The sequence below is a fragment of the Grammomys surdaster genome, unplaced genomic scaffold, assembly GCF_004785775.1.
Source record: "Grammomys surdaster isolate TR1022 unplaced genomic scaffold, NIH_TR_1.0 126187, whole genome shotgun sequence".
In the NCBI taxonomy this organism is placed as follows: domain Eukaryota; kingdom Metazoa; phylum Chordata; class Mammalia; order Rodentia; family Muridae; genus Grammomys; species Grammomys surdaster.
In genome coordinates, this window is record NW_021620993.1 from 6,168,216 (window position 1) to 6,188,034 (window position 19,819).

The 19,819-nt window shown below is 43.2% G+C and overlaps 1 protein-coding gene across 1 annotated transcript; it reads left to right on the forward strand.

Moving 5' to 3' along the window:
- The first annotated feature begins 261 nt into the window (after window positions 1-261).
- Slbp (stem-loop binding protein) lies at window positions 262-13,299 on the forward strand. The gene is made up of 8 exons (XM_028758172.1): window positions 262-640; window positions 757-873; window positions 3,451-3,555; window positions 7,652-7,711; window positions 8,085-8,222; window positions 9,597-9,746; window positions 11,112-11,193; window positions 12,425-13,299. Exons 1-8 carry the CDS (start codon window positions 582-584, stop codon window positions 12,539-12,541), a joined length of 828 nt encoding a protein of 275 aa, XP_028614005.1. The 5' UTR covers window positions 262-581; the 3' UTR covers window positions 12,542-13,299.
- Window positions 13,300-19,819: the final 6,520 nt, after the last annotated feature.

Genomic DNA, 19,819 nt, shown 5'->3' on the forward strand with positions numbered 1-19,819 from the left:
TTAAAACTATGGGTTTAAGCTAGAGGCGGGCGCTCCCGGAATATTGTGGCGGCGGGTAGGAGAGGCCAGTCCAGATGTTGGTCTGTGTCTCCGTGTTCCGGCCCTCACCGTGGCCACGCCTCCTTACTTTGAGTGGCAGTGGCGCGCACTGCCCAATCTCCCGCCAATACCCCTCGGGCCCGCGAAGGGGCAACCAATCACAGGCCCAGCAGCTACAGCGCCAGCCTCCTGGAAGGCTGTGGGGGTAGGGGGTAGGTCGCCAGTTCCTTTTCTCCTTAGTCAGGCTATCCCATTTTCCCGCGCTTCTGGACGGCTGCATTAGCCGTTGGAGTTTAGCGACTATCCGCAGTTCCGAGGCTTAGGTCTGAGCCGGGTCCACCAGGCGGGCGCGCAGAGCTGAGAAGGGCTCCCCTACAGGTGCAAGTCCGGTGGTTTCGTCCGACCCCGCGCGCGCGCGGGAGTTGTTGAGGGGCGGGGCCGCTGCGCACTTAGGGCGGTTGGGCTAGGCAAGCTCAGACCTCGTCAGTGCAGTCGCCGAGTGAGGTTCTCGCCACTGAGCTGCCCTTCAGACCTCTGCCGCCATGGCCTGCAGACCTAGAAGCCCACCCCATTATGGGAGTCTCCGCGACAGCGGTGCGAGGTAAGCGGGTCATGCGGTCTACAAGTCTTCGGTTTCTAGCCGTCTGTGAGGTAAGGGTTCTTTGAACCATCGGTGCTTTGGGGGCCCCGCCCACTGACCGCAGTCTGTGTCCTCAGCCGGCGGTCCCCTGCGAGATGGAGTCTCGGACGGAAGCGCCGAGCGGACGGAAGGGACCGGAAGCCCGAGGACTCCGAGGAAGGCGAGCTCCAGACTGCGGACCAGCGACCTGAAAGGTGGGCCCCGACTCATTGGAAACGTGTTGGTTACTCGGTGGGGTCTGGAGGCGGGCCAAGGGGACCCTCATCCCATGGCACTTGTTTTTTCAAAGCTGCTGGAATAGATTAGGTTACTCTCGAGATTCTCTTCAGTTTTGCCCAGTGTTAGAAGCATCTTACCAGCGACTGATAGGTGGCAGCAAAACTGGTTTTTATCCGGAGTGGGTCAGCCTTTATATTTTTCACACATAATGTTAATAACGTCAAAGACTTATACTTTAAACATCTTGTTAAAATGTTTCGATTTCCCAACACTCCCTGGCAGGGAGGGAGGGAAAGAGAGAGTGAGAGTGTGTGTGTGTGTGTGTGTGTGTGTGTGTGTGTGTGTTGGGGCAAGAAATAGGTTTTATTACCTGAGTGAAAGCGAGATACAAGCCAAAATTGAATCCCTAGGTTATTCATACTTCTAGTGGTTCCTGGGTCCTTTCCATCTGATAAGCTGTTCCCACGGTATTTAGATCTTTTTTTTCTTTTTTTCTTGAGGCATTGTGCTGAGGTCAGTGAGGTCTCTTGCTAGCCTGATGGAGGTGGACCAGCAAGTGAAATAGTAATTCAGAAAGACCAGGAGTGTCTTTAAGAGTCAGGTGGTGATTTGGACCCCTCAGGGAAGTGCTCTCTTTGGGGACCTTTGTGTAGTTAGTGATTGATGAAGAGGAAAGTCATCTCAGAAATTTTGACCATTCCTCCTTATGGGGATATGTGGTTTGCTAGATGGCTGACTAGAAGGAAGGATAAGGTAAGAACAGGGCTGCTAAGCCCAGTGAAGGTACATGGAGACTTAACTCCATGACTTCTGAATACACAGGCAGTGTTGATTGAGGATAGAAAAGTCAGCCCGACTCAAACCCTTGACCATTTCTGATGATGACAGTCATTCCTCATGGTAGCAGCAGCAGAGGATGTGCAGATCTATTTTGGGAGGGAATCTTGTTAACCTTGGGGAAGCTTTCAGGTGAAAATATGAAATTACCAGCACATATTTGAAGACATTAGACTGGTTGTGGGAGTATAGGGAAGGCCGTAGGCTAGTCTTAAGGTAGGTAAAAGAGAAGGTGATAGTGTTTATAAATAATTTCAGTTGTGATCAGGAGTTAGAGGCAGGAGAATCACAAGTTCAAGTTCTTTCTTTGCTACATACAGAGTTTGAGACTAGACTATCTTGTTTCAATGAAAGCAAAACAAAACCAACTAAATAAAAACCTTACTGAGCTGAAGCTTTGAACCCTGTCATGGTCCTAATTATCTGAAAATAAATGTTAGGGGGTTTTTGGTATGTTTTAAGACGGTTTCTCTGTGTGACCTTGGCAATCCTGGAACTCACTAGGTAAACCAGGCTGGCCTTGAACTCAGAGGTCCACCTCCCTCCCAAGTGTTGGGATTAAAGTATTTTTGTGTGTATGAGTGTTTTGTCTGATAGAAGTGTACCTCATGTGTGCCTGGTGCCTGTGGAGATGAGAAGAAAGCATTAGAGCTCCTGAAACTGGATTTATGAGTGATTGTGAGTTTCCATGTAGGTGCTAGGGACTGAACCCATGTCCTCTGTAAGAACAGCAAGCATTCTTAATTGCTGAGCCATCTCTCCAGTCCCAAATTTCAGATTGTTAAATTCTGTAGGTCTTAGGTCTTGGTATCTAGACTTCCCCTGGTTGATAAGTTGCCACAGACACTTCATCATGCTAATGATGGGAGTGCTTCAGTGTGCTGGCCTTTTATTTATTTATTTTTTAAGACTGGGTCCCATTTTGTAGCCTTGGTAGACCTGTAATTCATGATATATTCATGTAATTCACCAGGCTGGCCTTGAACTCACAGATCTTCCTGCTTTTAAGTGCTAGGATTACAAGAATGTAGGTTATCATTACTCACCAAATTTTCTTGTCCAAAGATTTCTTTAACAGGAAACTAAGCCCTAAGTTAATTATATTTAACTAAAGTATTGGGGGTGTATTTTAAAGATAGACTAATTCTTTTTAGTGCAGTTAGAGTTGCAAACATCAGGTTTGGTGGGGAATGTCTTTAATTCCAGCACTTGGGAGGGAGAGGCAAAAGGATCTCTGAGATCAAGGCCAGTCTGGTTTACATAGTAAGATTTTATCTCAAAAACAAAAGAACTTTAGATCCACAAGACTCATATTCTCCTCTATTTCACACTGATTGAGATGCCTCTTGTATAGTGAGTCTTGCGCATCTAAAAAACAAGCCTCCTCTGTATTGTTGGATTCTCAGTGTGGGTTGGTCACAGCATGCACTATGCGTTTTTGTTATCTGGAGTCTACATTAAAAATCCTATAATTTGATTTGCAACTAAATGAGCCCATTGAAGCCAGATATAGTGGCTAGCACCTATATTCCCAGCACTTAGGAAGTAGCTGAGGCATGAGAGTTTTCAAGACTATATGGTGAGACTGGTCTAAGAACATGAAGCCAAGTTCCGTAGGAGGTCCTCTTCATGGTGCTGACAGATCTAGCACTGATTCATATAAGGCAGATAGACAAAGTACTTAACGATTTCAATGCATTTTTATTTTATTGTAGCTTTACAACTCCTGAAGGCCATAAGCCCCGTTCTAGATGTTCTGACTGGGCGAGTGCAGTTGAAGAAGATGAAATGAGGACCAGAGTTAACAAAGAGATTGCAAGGTATATACTTTGTTGTGGCTGGACTTGGCTACTTTGTGGGCCTCCCCATGCCCCCATTTCACTCCCTCACTAGATAGGAGAGAAAGAAAGATAAAGGGCAAAGAGGGAAGGTCCTTTTTGAATCTAAGGTTCTTTCTTCTTTGCACACACTACTAACAACCTCAGTTAACAGTCCTGAAGGCCAACAACCACTCACCCTGCCTCTTGGTGCTCTGGCATTTATATACCCTCTGAAAAATTCTCAGAGATCCAAACATCACACAATCACAGAAATTATCTGCAGCTGTCAAAACCATGCTTCTACTAGAGCATCAGGCAAACCACAGCTGCTGCAAAGCACAGCTCCCTAGCTCCATACCTAGTAGTAAGACAAAAATCAGAGTCTTCTAATATTTTTGTGGGTTTTGTTTGTTTGTTTGTTTTGCTTTGTTTTTGTTTTTTTTTCCAGACAGTTTCTGTGTAGTCCTGACTGTTCTGGAACTCATCTGTAGACCAGGCTGGCCTCAACTCAGCTGCCTACCTCTGCCTCCCAAGTGTAGGAGTTAAGGGTGTGTGCCACCACTTCCTGGCTTTGGCTTATTTCTGTGTGTTTTTGTTTTTTTTGTTTTTTGGGGTTTTTTTTGTTTGTTTGGTTTGGTTTTTTGAGACAGGGTTTCTCTGTGTAGCCCTGGCTGTCCTGGAACTCACTCTGTAGACCAGGCTGGCCTCGAACTCAGAAATCTGCCTGCCTCTGCCTCCCAAGTGCTGGGATTAAAGGCGTGCGCCACCACAGCCCGGCTATTTCTGTGTTTTTAAAAGAAACCAAAGTTCCAGAATTCTTACTAAAGTTTTTATTTTTTTTTTCCAATTACTAACTATATATTCATAGGATGTCTTAAAATAATGGTTCTCAAAAATCTGTTCCTTAGAGATTGGTATTTTTGCTCATTAGTAATGAGTTTGCCTAGCATGATGAGTCCCTGAGTTTATTGACCTTCCCCCCCCAACACAAAAAGGGAAAACTCTAGTCCTTAGGCAAGCATCAGCATCTCTTGGAAGCTTGTTAGAAATACACATTTGCAGGCTCCTTGAGCTGCTGGATAGGGCTGGGTATTTTTGTAAAATAACCTCTTTAAGTGAGTGCTAGTTTGAGAACTCCCGTCTTAGTGGTAATAGGACTGTGGATGGCAGTGGTGGGGGCAGGGCTTTCTTTTTTATCTTTTTTTTTCCCAAAGGGGAGGGGGTTTATTCAGGAGATAGGGAAGAGGGGAGAGAGCAGAGAGGTAGAGTAGAGGCCGGCCATTACCACGTGGAGAGAGGGTGAAGGGAAGGGAAGGGGGGAAGGCCAAGGAGACAGAGAGAAGAGAGGCAGAAGAGTAAGAGAATAAGACTTTTTTTTTAATCTTAATGTATGCATGTGCACATGTGCAGCTGTACATTGAGTGCAGAGGTTGCCATCAGGTGTCTCCCTCAAATTACTCTTACTGAACTCAGACCTTGTTAATTTGGATGTTCTATCTAGCCAGCTTTTTCTGGGGATCCCATATATCTGCCTCTGAAGCACTGGAATTAAGAGTGGACTACTATGCCCACCCAGGGTTTTTTGTTTTGCTTTTTAAGTAGGTTGTACATATTCAAATTTTGGTCCTCAAATTTGTGAAAAAACTCTATCCATGAATTTATCTCCCCAAATTCTCAAAGCTTTTTATTTTTTATGGCAGTGCTGAAGGTTGAATCCAGTGTTATGCTACCGTATCCTTGGATATGCTCTATAACAAATGTACTTTTTATTCAGTTGGCATAAAGAAACCAGTCCACATTGTCACCCACAGCAGCCTGCAGTGTTGCTTTATCTTTTAGGGACCATGACTCAGGTAAAGCTAGGTCCTTGGCTCTGCCAGAGAAAACAATTTTAAGTCAGGCCAGTATGAATCAAAGTTGGAGATTATTAAAAGATTCCTAATATAGATCTTAAGCACAGGGACTACTAGAAAGAGATGCTGGGAAAGAACAAAAAACTCCAGAATTTGGATATGGGCTTTCTAGAGTGGTCATTTGTTGTCTTTGTGGTAGTCAAATATAGTATTTTGGTGCCCTGGAATGATTTTCAAAGGATTGAAAAGATCATAGGGTAGTTGTTGAGATGCCTGACAGAATTTCAATTAATAGTGTAAAACTAAATCGGGATGGAATGCTTGCTTCACAAGAATGACGCCTGGAGTTGGGAGCTCTAGCACCTTCATAAAAGCTGGGGGGACATGGTGGCTTCCCTATAATACCAGAACTCTTAGGGAGTAGAAATTGAATTCCCAGTGGCAAGCTGGCTAGACTAACCAAACCAAAGCCAGCAAATGGCTCTGTAGGGAAAGGTAATGACCTGAGTTGAATTCTTGGAAACTAGTTCCTACAAGTTGTCCTTGTGAGAGCACACAAGGCCCCCCACACAAACTACTTAAAAAATAGACTAGCTGAACTGTAAACTCTGGGTTCATGCAGAGACCTTGTTTCAGTAAACTATAAAGTACCTTTGAAAGACAGCTGATAGACTCTCTGGCTAAGTCTTGCTTATAAGATCCCCAGAAAGTAGTTGGGTATAGTTATGTACTTTTTGTTGTTTTGAATTTTTCTTCTTTCATTCTTTCTTTCTTTCATTCATTCATTCATTTATTTATTTATTTTTCAATTCAGGCTTTCTCTGCGTAGCCCTGGCTGTGTCCTGGAACTCACTCTGTAGACCTGACTGGCCTCGAACTCAGAAAGCCGTCTGCCTCTGCCTCCCAAGTGCTAGGATTAAAGGAACACACTACCACTGCCCGGCTAATTGCATACATCTTTAATCCCTTCATTGGGAAAGTAGGTGGATCTTGAGTTCAAGGCCTGCTTGGTCTACATAGTAAGCTACAGGGTTATACCTGGAAGTTCTGTCCCAAAAAAAGATCTCAGGAAAAGCTGGAAGAGTAAGAACCTACTGAAAATTGTAGCACATAATTCTTAATCCTAATTTATTGTGTGGTCTATGTTTTCTCCTGACAAGGGATAAGGTTTAACCTCGAATTCCTGATCTTTCTGCATCCACTTCCTGAGTGATGGGATTAGAGGCATGTCACCATGCCCTATTTATATGTGGAGCCAGGGAATCACATTCAAGGCTTCTTTTTGTTTGTTTGTTTGTTTGTTTGTTTGTTTTTGTTTTTTTCCGAGACAGGGTTTCTCTGTGGAGCCCTGGCTGTCCTGGAACTCACTCTGTAGACCAGGCTGGCCTCGAACTCAGAAATCCGTCTGCCTCTGCCTCCCAAGTGTTGGGATTAAAGGCATGCGCCACCACCGCCCGGCTCAAGGCTTCTTTATACATGCCAAGCAAGCACTTTTCAACTAAGCTATCTCTAGCTAGAGAAAGGAAAGATAAATATTTGGAGCATTTTTTTTGAAGGTCAGGATTAAAACTTACCTGGGACATAAATTGCAAACAAGTGGACTTAAAGAAATAATACTGGCCCAGTGAGGTAGTTCAGTGGGTGAGATTTGTTTCTAAGCACAATGACCTGAGTTTGACACCTCAGAACTCAGATGAAGGGGGAGGGCTGGCTCTCACAGTTGTCCTTTGACCTCTGCACATGCATGGCATGGATGTACAGTCTGTAACACCCGCATGGTGGCTCACAGCTGTTGGTAACTCAGACCTCTTGTATGTGAATGTTTTGCCTGTGTGTTTTTGTGTGCCCCATGTATGCCTGGTGTCCATAGAAGCCAGAGGAGAGCATCAGATCTCCATTTTGCTGGAGTTAGCCACCATGTGGATGCTGGGAATGGAACCTGGGTCCTCTGAGAGAGACCAAGTGATCTTAACTGCTGAGCCATACATTGTCTGCAGCCCCAAAATGTTTTTAAAGAAAGAAGTAGTGCATTTCTTGTTCTAAACCAAATCCCTAAAGTTTTTAGTCAGGGTCTAATATAATGAGACTTTCTCCCACTCAACTTTCTTTCACACTCAACTTTCTCCCATTGCCAAGTCATGCTGTTCAGAAAAAAAGGCTTTGTTTTCGTTTTTGAAACACTATTCTGTTTGTTTCATGTGTTGTATACTTTTAAAAACAGCAGTATTTTGTTCTGTTCTCAGGTACAAAAGAAAACTACTCATAAATGACTTTGGAAGAGAGAGAAAATCATCATCAGGAAGGTACATGCTGAAACATTTCTGGTTTGGTAATGAAAAATTTGAGGGGACGACTGCTCCAGCATTTATTGGTAGTTTGTTCTTCATTGTTGTGTACTTGAGATTCCTGCAGTACGGAATCTGGATGTTGTTGTTGTTTGTTTATTTCAAGACAAAAGCATTTCTCTCTGTAGCCTTGGCTGTTCTTGAACTCAGATCCACCTGCCTCTGCCTCCTGAGTGCTATGATTAAAGGTGTGTGCCACTACCTTCTGGCCCAGATTCTGGATTTTGGTAGGATTCCTATCATTTAAAATGGAGAGGGGGAATTATTGCAGTTTTTTCTTGGTACCTAGTGATCTTAAATTCAAAGCTTATTTAATCTTCGTTCTTTGCAGTTCTGATTCAAAGGAGTCTATGTCTTCAGTGCCTGCTGATGTGGAGACGGATGAAAGTGTCTTGATGAGAAGGCAGAAGCAGATCAACTATGGAAAGAACACTATTGCCTATGATCGATACATTAAAGAGGTCCCAAGGTAGTGTCACATAGGCCTGTCCAAATCTTGTCCCACAACATTGTACCTGTTAAGGAGCTGCTTATAGTGGACACACATACTAGGAAGTATTTATTACTAACTCATAAGAATTTATGTGTAAACCAAGAGTAGGTTGCTGTCTGAAAGACTGCAGACATGAAGATTAGCAAGTAATTGTTTTTACAACTTTGAATGTTAGATAGCATTTCATCCTCAGGACTTAGAAGTATGTAGTTTTATAAAGTATGTAGTTATTAAAATACACACTAGGAAAATAAAAGTCAAGTTTAAAAGAATTAAGTGTCTAATTGGAGAGCTGGCCATGGTGGTATTTTAATGATTACGTGTATGAAGCCTGGCCATGGCAGCACATGCCTCTAATTCTAGCACTCAGGAGGCAGAGGCAGGCAGATCTCTATGAGTTCAAGGCCAGCCTGATTTACAGAGTTCCGTTTCCAAACTCTGTGTGGAAAAACTAAAGAGAGATATTATAAATAAATTTTTTTCTCTTCTCTGCATGTATGTACAGTAGTATACTGTGTGTCTGCCTGGTACTTCTGGAAGCCAGATGTGGGTGTCAGATCTCCTAGAACTATAGTTACAGATGGTTTTGAGCCACTCTGTGGATACTGAGAGTCCTTAAGTGGAAAAAAATTTGCCATTATTCCCTTTATTGTAGACAACACATTCTGCTTTTCTCCTTCCCTCCCTCCCTCCATCCATCCTTCCATCCCTCCCTCCTCCCACCATCCCTCTCTTTCCCTCTCCCCTCTCCCCTGCCTCCCTTTCCTCCCACCTTCCTCCTTTCCCCTCTTTCTCTCTTTTCCAGCACAGGGTTTCTCTGCAGCCTTGGCTGTCTTAGACCAGGCTTTGTAGACCATGCTTGCCTCAAAACTCAAGAAATCCACCTTCCTCTGCCTGAGGTTAAAGGCATGTGCCAGCTTTATTGCTCTCTTGAACAGACATACAATATGGTTGTGTGTATGCATGTCTTTTAAGCAGAATTGGGATTAAAACATTTTCTAGTATGTTGAGTTTTAAAGGAAGAGTAAGATTTTAAGAAAGGGTCTTGCTGGGTGCCCTCATTTACCGTTCTCCTGCCCCAGCCTCCCAAGTGCTGGGAGTACAGGTTTGTGCCTAAGATACTGCTTTTAATGGTTTTTTTTGTTCACTGTATGGAATCTCAGTTATTACTGGGTGCAGTGGTGCATGCTCTTCATCTTAGTACTCAGGAGGCAGAAATGGAGGATCTCTGAGCTTGAGAGCAGCCTGATCTATATAGCAATATGAAAAATTGAAAATAATGAAAAGAGTATGAATTATTTATTAAATGTTAACCCCTAAAGTATCCTAAAGTAATCTTGTGTCCTGCAGACACCTGCGACAACCTGGAATCCATCCCAGGACCCCCAACAAATTTAAGAAGTATAGCCGGCGGTCATGGGACCAACAGATTAAACTCTGGAAGGTGGCTTTGCATTTTTGGGATCCTCCTGCTGAAGAAGGATGTGATTTGCAAGAAATGTATGTCTTTGTTGCTTTCTTTATCTCTTGTCACAGTGACAGATTATCCTGGACATTGTTGAGAACAGACGCTAGCCTTCAAGTTTATTTATTGCACAGAGTTGTGGATGTCAGGAGTTTACCCCCTGTTCTGGATTTAGTCTCTGAGAGTTAGAAAACAGCTCAGTCTAGGACAATTGGCTATGTGTGCACTTCAGAGGATAACTTTGGGTGTCAGCCCTTACTTTATACTTGTTTGAGGCAGGTTCTCAGGTTTGTCGTGTTTGTTACTGTGTTGGCCAGGTGGCCTGTGAGCTTTCTTTGACATGCATTCTAAGATTCCAAAATGAGGGCCTTATGCCTGTTTTCCACTGAGCACTCTCCCCAGCTCTGTCTGAGTGGTTTTGGTTTAGATTTGGAGATAGGGTTTCACTGTAGTTCTGGCATCCCTCAAGCTGGAGTTGCAGACTGGGTGGACCTTGAATGCAAAGGTCCTTCTGGACTCGTGAGTACTGGTATTAAAAGTGTGTACCACTATCACCTGTCCTCTGTTTTATTCTTGTTTATGTGCATTTTTTACATATGAGTGCTTAGCATGTATGCCTGCACAACAGAAGGCATTGGATCCCATTATAGATGGCTATAAGCTACCATTTAGTTTCTGGGGCTTGAATTCAAAACCTCTGGAAGAGCAGTTAGTGTTCTTAGCCACTAAGCTGTTTCTTCAGGGTCTGTAGACCCCCATTTGATTCATGCTGGCAAATACTAGGAATGTGGACTGAGCCACATCTCTAGCTAAATTTTTGGTGTTTTGATCAGGGTCTTAACTCTGTAGCACAGGCTCACCTTGAAGTTCTGACTTAGAAGGTATTGAGGCCTTATAATTCCCTTCTTGCTTTTCAAGAATGTTTATAGGGCCAGGAATTAGTTCCAGGACAGCCAGAGCTGTATAGATAGATAAACAAAAAGGGGGCCTGGAGAGATGGCTCAGTGGTTAAGAGCACTGGCTGCTCTTCTAGAGAACCCAGGTTCAATTCTTCACATGGCAGCTCACACCTGTCTAACTCTGGCTCTGAAGGGTCTGTCACTCTCACACAGACACGCAGCAAAACACCACTGTACATGAAATTTTAAAAAAAACATGAAAAAGGATAGGATATTTATGGGTATATGTGTATAACAGCAGTTCTCAGACTAGTCCTCTGAGCTGGGTGACCTTTCACTTGGAGTTACTATTAGCTTTTTGTGTTGGGTAGATTGATCAGGAATTTGGGAAACATGAAATATTCCTTAGGAAACAATACTGTTGTGAGTGTTGTTTGGTTTTAGCAAATATTTTCTGATGGCAGCAGGTGACTGACAAGCTTGTTATGTTTCATTTCTCAGACAACCTGTAGATCTTGGAGAAATGGAGACAGAGTTCACAGAAAGCAGCTCTGAGTCTCAGACAAGTTCACAGGATAACTTTGTAAGTACTTTGGGTCTGTCAGCTTCGGTGTTTTAGGTCATTTGAGAGTACATATCACTTTATATAACTGAGGTTAGAACTGGAGTTTGATTATAATGTGTATGAAAAAAGGACTTTTTTCCATCAGGAAGTACCAAATTGATCACAAATTGGGTTCTGAGCAGTGGAACTCAATTTTGGTTTTTGGGTCATTCTCCAGTGGTGAACTCCTAAGTGTAGGGATCACCTGCATGCTTCTTAAGGGAATTGGTTAGTTTGTTTGTTTGTTTGTTTTTCAAGACAGGGTTTCTCTAACAGCAAGGCCTGTCCTGGAACTCAACTCTGTAGACCAGGCTGGCCTTGAACTCAGAAATCTGCCTGCCTCTGCCTCCTAAGTGCTGGGATTAAAGGTGTGGCACTACCACCACCCAGCTTGAATAATTGTTCTTTTGTTTGTTTTGTTTTTATTTGGGGGGTGGGGTAGAATCTCTTTTTTTATAGTCCTGGCTGTTCTGGAACTTGATATATAAACCAGTTTGGCTTTGAGTTCACTGAGGTCCTCCTGCTACCTCCTTCATGCTGGCCTTAGGGACTAGTTTTTTGTTTTTTAAGTTATAGCTAGGTGTGGTGGTGCATGCCTATAACCTCAGCACTCAGTGATGTGGAGGCAGGAAGATAGAGATTCAAGGGTAGCATAGACTACACAAGATCTGACTTCGTTGGAGTATTTCAATACCAGCATGGGGATTAAAGGCATTCAAAGCAGAGGATGCTGATCTTTTAAGTTCCCAGCCAGCATCTCTTACTTCAAGTAATGACCTGGTACATTTGTTCAGATCTGTCCACATTTATACAATTTACCTAAGAAGATACCTTTATTTTTGTGATTAAGACTTTCCATTATTTATATATATAATACCTAAGTTCTCAAGTGGCGAAACACAAGACTTCAAACACAAACAATTATATAAGCTGTTCTTAAACCATAGTTGATTATGGCAATGAACAAAGGTGCATTGCCTTATTCTGGTTCCCATCTGTGTCACTCCAGGTGTACTCAGGTTTATTGATCTTTTCATAGCATACAATGGTTGTGACAAGCTGGAAGTAACATGAATGTACACTATAGAAATGTCAAGACAATGTCTTCTTGGGTTTGTCTTGCTTCTGGGCAAGTTCACTTGTGCTCAAGGTAACTAAGAGGAAGCCTGTGTGATAGATTGATGCAGGTATAACTACCTCTATTTTCTAGGATGTGTATGCTGGCACACCCACCAAAGTCAGGCATGTGGACTGCCAATTGGAGGATGAGTTTGATTTGGAAGCTTGTTTGACCGAACCTTTGAAAGACTTCTCTGCCATGAGTTAACTGCTGCCACCTGGTGGTTACTCTGAGAAATACTTGGCTCTGACTGGCTGCCTGGAAGGCTTGAGTTGCTGTGCATTTGTATTTGTTTTCTGTTAAAAGTTTATTTTCTCATGATATTGTTTTTCTTGCCTTATTTTTGTGTGTGGTGAGTGTGTTACGCATGTTTTAAATTGCAAATGAGGCTAAATCCAGTGAAGACTTAACCCTAGTATCTTTCTGCCCCCCAAGTTAGACTTGTGGCTTTCCACAAGAACTTGAGACTTCAGTTGCCACTTTTCAAATGGGTTGGCAGTGGATTTTAACCATGTGTTTATGGGACCAATTTAGAATCAGCTGCCTTTCAGGTAACTGATAAAGAATTCTCAGTCAGGCAGCTGCAATGACTTTGTAAAAACTTATTTTCTGGTCTTTTATCAATGTGAATGTAGTTTTCCCTCATACAGAGCTCTGAACAAAGATGTTAAGCTATTATATTAATGGGCTTTATGTAAGTTATATAGTTTTAATTTGGAACTTGAAATAGCATTAGTGTGAGGTAAGTATCTTAGCACATGCTCTGAAAGTTGAGGCAGAAGAGAGGGATTTAGAAAGAACTTTGTTTTTTTTTTAATGATCAGTTAATTTACCATGTAATATTGCTGTAAATGATAATGTGTACAGATACTCTGTTCATGTATTCAATTGTAAACTTGTCAATATTTGCATTTCTATTGCTTTTGTATGGAATGATAATTGCAAAATAAAGATGCTTTAACTGATTTGTAACATTGCCCTATACTGTGTGGAGGGTCAGGGCAGGCTTTTCTTTTGTACCTGAAGCACTTGTATGGCATATGGGAATGGTATTTCCTTTTGGTGAGAAAACTGTGCCCAGATCTAGTGAGTAGTGGCCAAGTACAGACACTGTTGACTTGTTAAGTTCCCATCCATCTGATCTGTGATGTTCTGACATGGGACCTGGATCCATGTCGGTGTAAAGCTTCACCACTGTGTGCCTAAGCAGGTGCCTTTGTATTCTTGTCGACCTGCAGGTTCAGTGTCAGCCACAGTAGTGACTGTAGACTTACAGTAGCGTTGAGACCATCAGGTTGAGATATGAGTAGGGTGAGGTAGAGAGTCTAGAGATGCCTGGTAGGTGACATATGAGTCATGCCTTGAAAGGCAGCAAGTACAAAGGTCCTGAAGTAGAGGTGTAGGTAAGTTGACTATATGAGCCTTAAATGTGGAGGCTAGGAAGACTTGAAACAGCAAAAGCTGGAGGAAAGTTGGAAAATTGTATTGCTCTGTGTGTGTGTGTGTGTAGGGGAGTGGGGGAGCAGTACCTCCTGCTTCTGTCCTGGATAGTGTGGTTACTGATACATTCAAGGAAGGCCTGCTGAATCCAGAGTGAAATCTGAGTAACTTCCTTTCCTAATGGCAAACAGTGCTAAAATTAAATGCATTCCAGAATACAGATTTTCTGTTAAAGGTAAAAATTAAGATTTAGAAAATTGAGAACTCTCTAACCATAGTACTGATGATCTTACAAACCTGTTCCACAGGAGAAGCCACCAAAAGCTAACATTTTGAGATCACATACATATATACACAAAGGTTAAAAAAATTTATTTTGCTGGGCAGTGGTGGTACATGCCTTTAATCCCAGCACTTGGGAGGCAGAGGCAGGCAGATTTCTGAGTTTGAGGCCAGCCTGGTCTATAGAGTTCTAGGACAGCCAGGGCTACACAGAGAAACCCTGTCTCGAAAAACAAACAAACAAAAGAACCTGCAGATAGATGGTGGTGGCACATACAAATCCACTTACAGAGTGGAAGCCTGTTTCCTGTGGTTGGTTAGCGCTTTACTTCAGATTGGATAGTGAGTGCTCATACCACCAAGGTTTCTGTAAAGACAAAGGACATTAAAGGAGGCCTGGAGAGTGTGCTATTTATACCACTTCACAATTCAGTGTTCTGAGTTCAGGAGCATGGGGTTTCAGAGGCACCAGTGTAGCCCTGCTGGGCATCATCACCCCATGGCATTCACTTTCCCATTTAATCCTTGGAACCTCTCAGGAGGGGGAGATTATGTTGTTATGCCAATTTTGTAAATGTAGTTCTGAAGACAAACTATGCAGCTATAAGGACACCGAACTGGAAGGGGAGGAAAGATCTCACTGCACTAAAAGCTCCCTTGTATGATAAGCCCCTAATGACAGAGCAGTCAGCCTGTATCGGACCCTTAGCCTCACGTCCTTAAGACCCATAATTGAAGCTTTGCTTCCTGCACACACTTCTACTTAGAGGAAGGGTTTTGATGTTTTCTGAAAATATCAAGGCATCTTTGTTGTTTTACTGAGACAGGGTGTAATGAATCCTGAAGCTTACCTCAACCTGACCCTGTGCCTCCTGCGTGCTGGGATCACAGACATGAATCACCATCCCCAGCTTTCTAACACATCTTTGAAGTATGGCTTGGGCTGTCTTGGAACTCACTCTGTAGACCAGGCTGGCCTCGAACTCAGAAATCCGCCTATCTCTGCCTCCCAATTGCTGGGATTAAAGGCGTGTGCCACCACTGCCCGGTGAAATATGGCTTTTTTTTTTTCAAGATTTATTTTATGTATGTGACTACACTACTGCTCTCTTCAGACACACCAGAAGAGGGCGTCAGATCCCATTACAGATGGTTGTGAGTCAACCATGTGGTTGCTGGGAATTGAACTCAGGACCTCTGGAAGAGCAGTCAGTGCTTTAACTGCTGAGCTATCTCCCCAGCCCCTAAAGTATAGCTTTTATAAAATGGCTTATGTCTAAAGTCCAAATATTAAAAACCAAACAGTGAGGGCTGGAAAGGTGGCTCAACGGTTAAAATCAGTGGCTGCTCTTGCAGAGGATCCAAGTTTAGTTCCCAGTACTCACATAGCAGGCAGCTCACAGCCATCTTTAACTCCAGTTCCAGGGGACCTGATGCCCTTTTCTGGCCTCTGAGTGTGGTTTACAGACATACATGCAGTACACATGATGAAGCAATAAATTTAAAACGACAACAAAGGGCAAAAAAACCTCTCAACATTCTTAAACATATTGAGGTATGCAGAGTGCACCAGTGCAGACTCAAAGTAGACAAGCTCACATGTCAACTTAAAAGAGATGTCATTTGTCCTGCCATGTTCATGCCAATGACAATAATATGTCCTGCCAATGACAGGGATGACCCTGGGCCTCATGAGCTCACCAGAAGAGTTGCCCAGAGCTCAGAAACTCCTTAGGTTCAGGCAGAGTTGATTACTTGCCTTCGAGTCTCAGCTGACAGCCTCCTACCAAAGAGACAAGTTAGCAATTCAGCAGCAGAACTGCTAAAAAGACAGGATCGTGACAGCAGCCAGAAACAAGGACAGCTTCACAACAAAGAGCACCAGCCAGAGGCAGAGGGATGACAACCCTGATAAGCTGACCCATCTACCCTTCGACACATAGGAAAAGGAGATAGCAATCAGCCTGGGATTGTGAAGAATTAATCATGCTGGTACCAACTTAATTTAGTTCTGACATTTCTTGTCTCTTTGTCGAACAGTCAAGGCAACTAGGACCAGCGAGATGGCTCAGCAGGTAAAGGTACTTGCTGCTCAGGCCTGATGACCGGAGTTCAATCTCAGGAATGCAGAGTGAAAGGAGAGAAACAACCTCTGAAAGTTTTTTCTGACCTCCACATGCACACAATGGCACATGTTTACAGAGTATACACAGGTAACTCAGTCTCTAGCTTACTGGTTATTAAAATAGGAATTCTTATAGAAAATAGATTTATAGAACTAGATTATTGTACCAGCATTGAGAGGCAGGGCCTGAAGCCTGAAGATTGATTTTTCTTGCTGTGTAAGAACATTCAAAAAATTTAGAGCCAGGTGTAAAACTATGTCCTTTAAGGAGGTGGATTGATGTGAGTTTGAGGTCAACCTGGTCTTTCTAGACTATCAAGCCAGCCAGAAATATCTAGGGAGATCTTGTTTTTAAAAATAATGCGGGGGTGGGGGTGGGGTTGCCTCTAGAACTCATGGCAAGTCTAGTAGCTTCCTTCAGGCAGTGCTAGACTTGAGTTATTCCTGGGCTCTAGGCATCCTGGCTGCCCATCCCAGTTGGAGTAAAGCAGGTACCACAGTGCTAAGGCTGGCTGGTCATCAGGTGTGAATGTAGCAAGTCATGGGTATGAGCTCCTGTGCTCCTCTGCAAGCTAAAGACGTAACAAGCCTGACCACCTCCACAATTCACAACATGGATATTCGAAGAGGCATGCTCTGTGGTGGCCAACCCACAGCAACTCTGCAATCTTGAAATCCCATCAACACATACCATGAAAGCAGTCCTAAGCAAGGCTCAGCTCTTCCCCGAGGGCCAGACTCTAGGCTCCTGACTTTGCACTCTAGGTGGCTGGGTACACCCACTTGTCCGGAATAACCTGTGTGGCTCTGGATTCTGGAACCTGCAAGATCCCCAAGTCTAAAAGGCTGATTTCACTTCCACTGCCCATTCCTGTCACTCTAGCCTATATTTCTGCCTAACTATCAAAATAAAAAAAAATTTTTTTTTTTTTTTTTTGGTTTTTCAAGACAGGGTTTCTTTGTGTAGCCCTGGCTGTCCTAGAACTCACTCTGTAGACCAGGCTGGCCTCAAACTCAGAAATCCGCCTGCCTCTGCCTCCCAAGTGCTGGGATTGAAGGCGTGCACCACCACTGCCCGGCTATCTGCAGGTTCTTAAAGACCAGCATCCACAGGAAGGTTCACAACCATCGTCATTCCAATTCCAGGGGATATGTTGCCCTTTCCTAACCATTGTGAGCACCAGGTATGCAGGCGTTCATGTGTACATGCAGATAAATTTATAGTTAAACATTAAAAAACAAAAAAATGACCTAGTGAGACTGGGAAGCAAAGGCAGCTGGATCTCTGAGTTTGAGGCCAGCCTGGTCTACATAGTTCCAGGCTAGCTAAGAATACACTGTAGACTCTGTCTCAAAACAAAACATTCAATGATCATATTTAAGATTGTCTTTTGGAAAGCCGGGCAGTGGTGGCGCATGCCTTTAATCCCAGCACTTGGTAGGCAGAGGCAGGCGGATTTCTGAGCTCAAGGCTGGCCTGGTCTACAGAGTGAGTTCCAGTACAGCCAGGGCTACACAGAGAAACCCTGTCTCGAAAAAAGCAAAAAGAAAAAAGAAAAAAAGAAACCTCAAGATTGTCTTTTGGAGTTGGGAGTAGTGGTGAGATGGTTTCTCTATGTAGCCCTGGCTGTCCTGGAACTCTGTAGAACAAGCAGGTCTTGAACTCAGACATCTGTTTGCCTCTGCCTAAAGGTATGCTCCACTACCCAGTCCCAGCCAAATTGTTGGTGTAATGTTATTGTACACTGTGTAAAGATTATCCTCGTATTATTCAAATGCTGATTTCTGTGCCCCTGTATCTGGCTCCAATCTAAACAAGGCATTGTAATGCTTAATCTAAGACTCTCCAGTCTCAATGTTGTGTAAACATTGCTCCCCAACTATTTCTGGTTGTTCATTTAAAAAGCTGATCAGCCAATGACTGTGCAGAGGAGATAATAGAATGGGACTTCTGATCCCAGCCAGAGGAGGGGTAGAGAGGGAGAAAAGAAGATTCATAACAAGGTGAGAGACCAGAGGCCACCTTGAGAACACACATGGAGCACAGAGAACCAGATCAACATTAGCATGCAAGTATCTCAGGGGTTCTGGTTGGGAAGTAGCTAGATTAGAGGATTAGAATAGATTACTATCTGCTTAGTTATTGTTCCTTAAAGCCTGTTGAATAAATCTAATCATTTCTGTTACAAAATTATCTGGAAGATGGCCTGGTTACATGAAAAAACTGTCACTTTTAAATTTGCCATATTTAAACTTTTTTTTTTCTTCATGTTAAACCAGACATACCTATGATGTCTGTCATGGGTAATCCTCCCTATACTACTCTGAGTCTGCACTACACCCTTCTCCATCATACTGAACCCCCGGATTGCATCAGTGGTCTCTCTGGTCCCTGAATGATTAGATAACACCTGGAATGCATATCAAAGGAAGGAGGAAAGGAGGGCTAGGCATGGCCTCTTGTGGAGGTGGTATCTCACCAGGGCCTGGTAGCTGCTTTCCCTCCAGTCCTTTTGGAGCTGGTAATAACAGGAAGCTGAGGCAGAGCCTTTTCCCTGTGGTTTCTCCTGCAGTGGAAAATGTTCTGTGAACTATCTTGACTTTAGGGTTCTATGTATCCCATGGACCTACCTTTATAGCCTCTGACCTATCTCTTGGATTTTTTTTTTTGATATCCAGAATTTTAGTTACATACCAAAAGGTACCCATAGTCTCTGAATCTTGTGACTGAGGTCTTATTTGGTATGTTACTTTACAGAATAATTGACAGAATCAATTTAAAAGAGGAAAGATTTGGGCTAGAGAGATGGCTCAACAGTTAAGAGAACTGGCTACTTTTCCAAAGGACTGGAGTTCAATTCTCAGTCCCCACCTGGCACCTCACCTCACAACTGTTTATAATTGTGATATTAGTCAGGTTTCTCTAGAGAAACAGAACTGATAGGATGAATCTATCTATCTATCTATCTATCTATCTATCTATCTATCTATCTATCTATCTGTCTGTCTATCTATCTATCTGGGGTTTATTAGACTGGCTTACAGGCTATAGTCCAAAAGTGGCTGTCAATGAAAGGTCCAAGAATCTAGTACATTGCTCAGTACATGAAGCTAGATGGCTCAGCTGGTTTCCAGTATACACCAGAATCATGAAGAAGTAGTCTCTTAATACCAATGAAGGGATGGACTTGCCATCCAGAGCAAGCAGGCAAAGAGAGCAAGCTTCCTTCTTCTATGTCCTTTATATAGACTACAGAAGGTGTGACCCAGATTAATGGTGGATATCCCCACTTCAGATGATGTTATTAAGAAAAAATCCTTCACAGATGTGCCAGATGCTTGGGTTTTAGCTAATTCCATATGTAGTTAAGTTGACCACCAAGAGTAGCCATCACAATTGTAGTCCCATAAAGTACAGAAGTCTTTTTGAAAAACAAAAACAAACAAAGCTGTATCTCGGCTCAACAGTTTGAGGGGCTAGTCTTTCATGACAGGACAGGGATGGTGGCTGGTTCAGCTCTGTTCTTCTCAGCTGGAGCTTGCACAGCTTGTTCACACCTCTGCAGATCAAAACCGGATACTAGGCCAGAATCTGGGTTGTATCCTTCAGATATTGTGTCTGCCAGCTGGGCCACATG

What these genes read in the sequence shown, in the direction of transcription:
- Slbp (XM_028758172.1), top strand. Translation starts at nt 582, where the DNA reads ATGGCCTGCAGACCTAGAAGCCCACCCCATTATGGGAGTCTCCGCGAC. An exon ending in CTCCGCGACAGCGGTGCGAG is followed by an intron (nt 641 to 756) that starts GTAAGCGGGTCA and finishes CTGTGTCCTCAG; the next exon opens with CCGGCGGTCCCCTGCGAGAT. An exon ending in GTTAACAAAGAGATTGCAAG is followed by an intron (nt 3,556 to 7,651) that starts GTATATACTTTG and finishes TTCTGTTCTCAG; the next exon opens with GTACAAAAGAAAACTACTCA.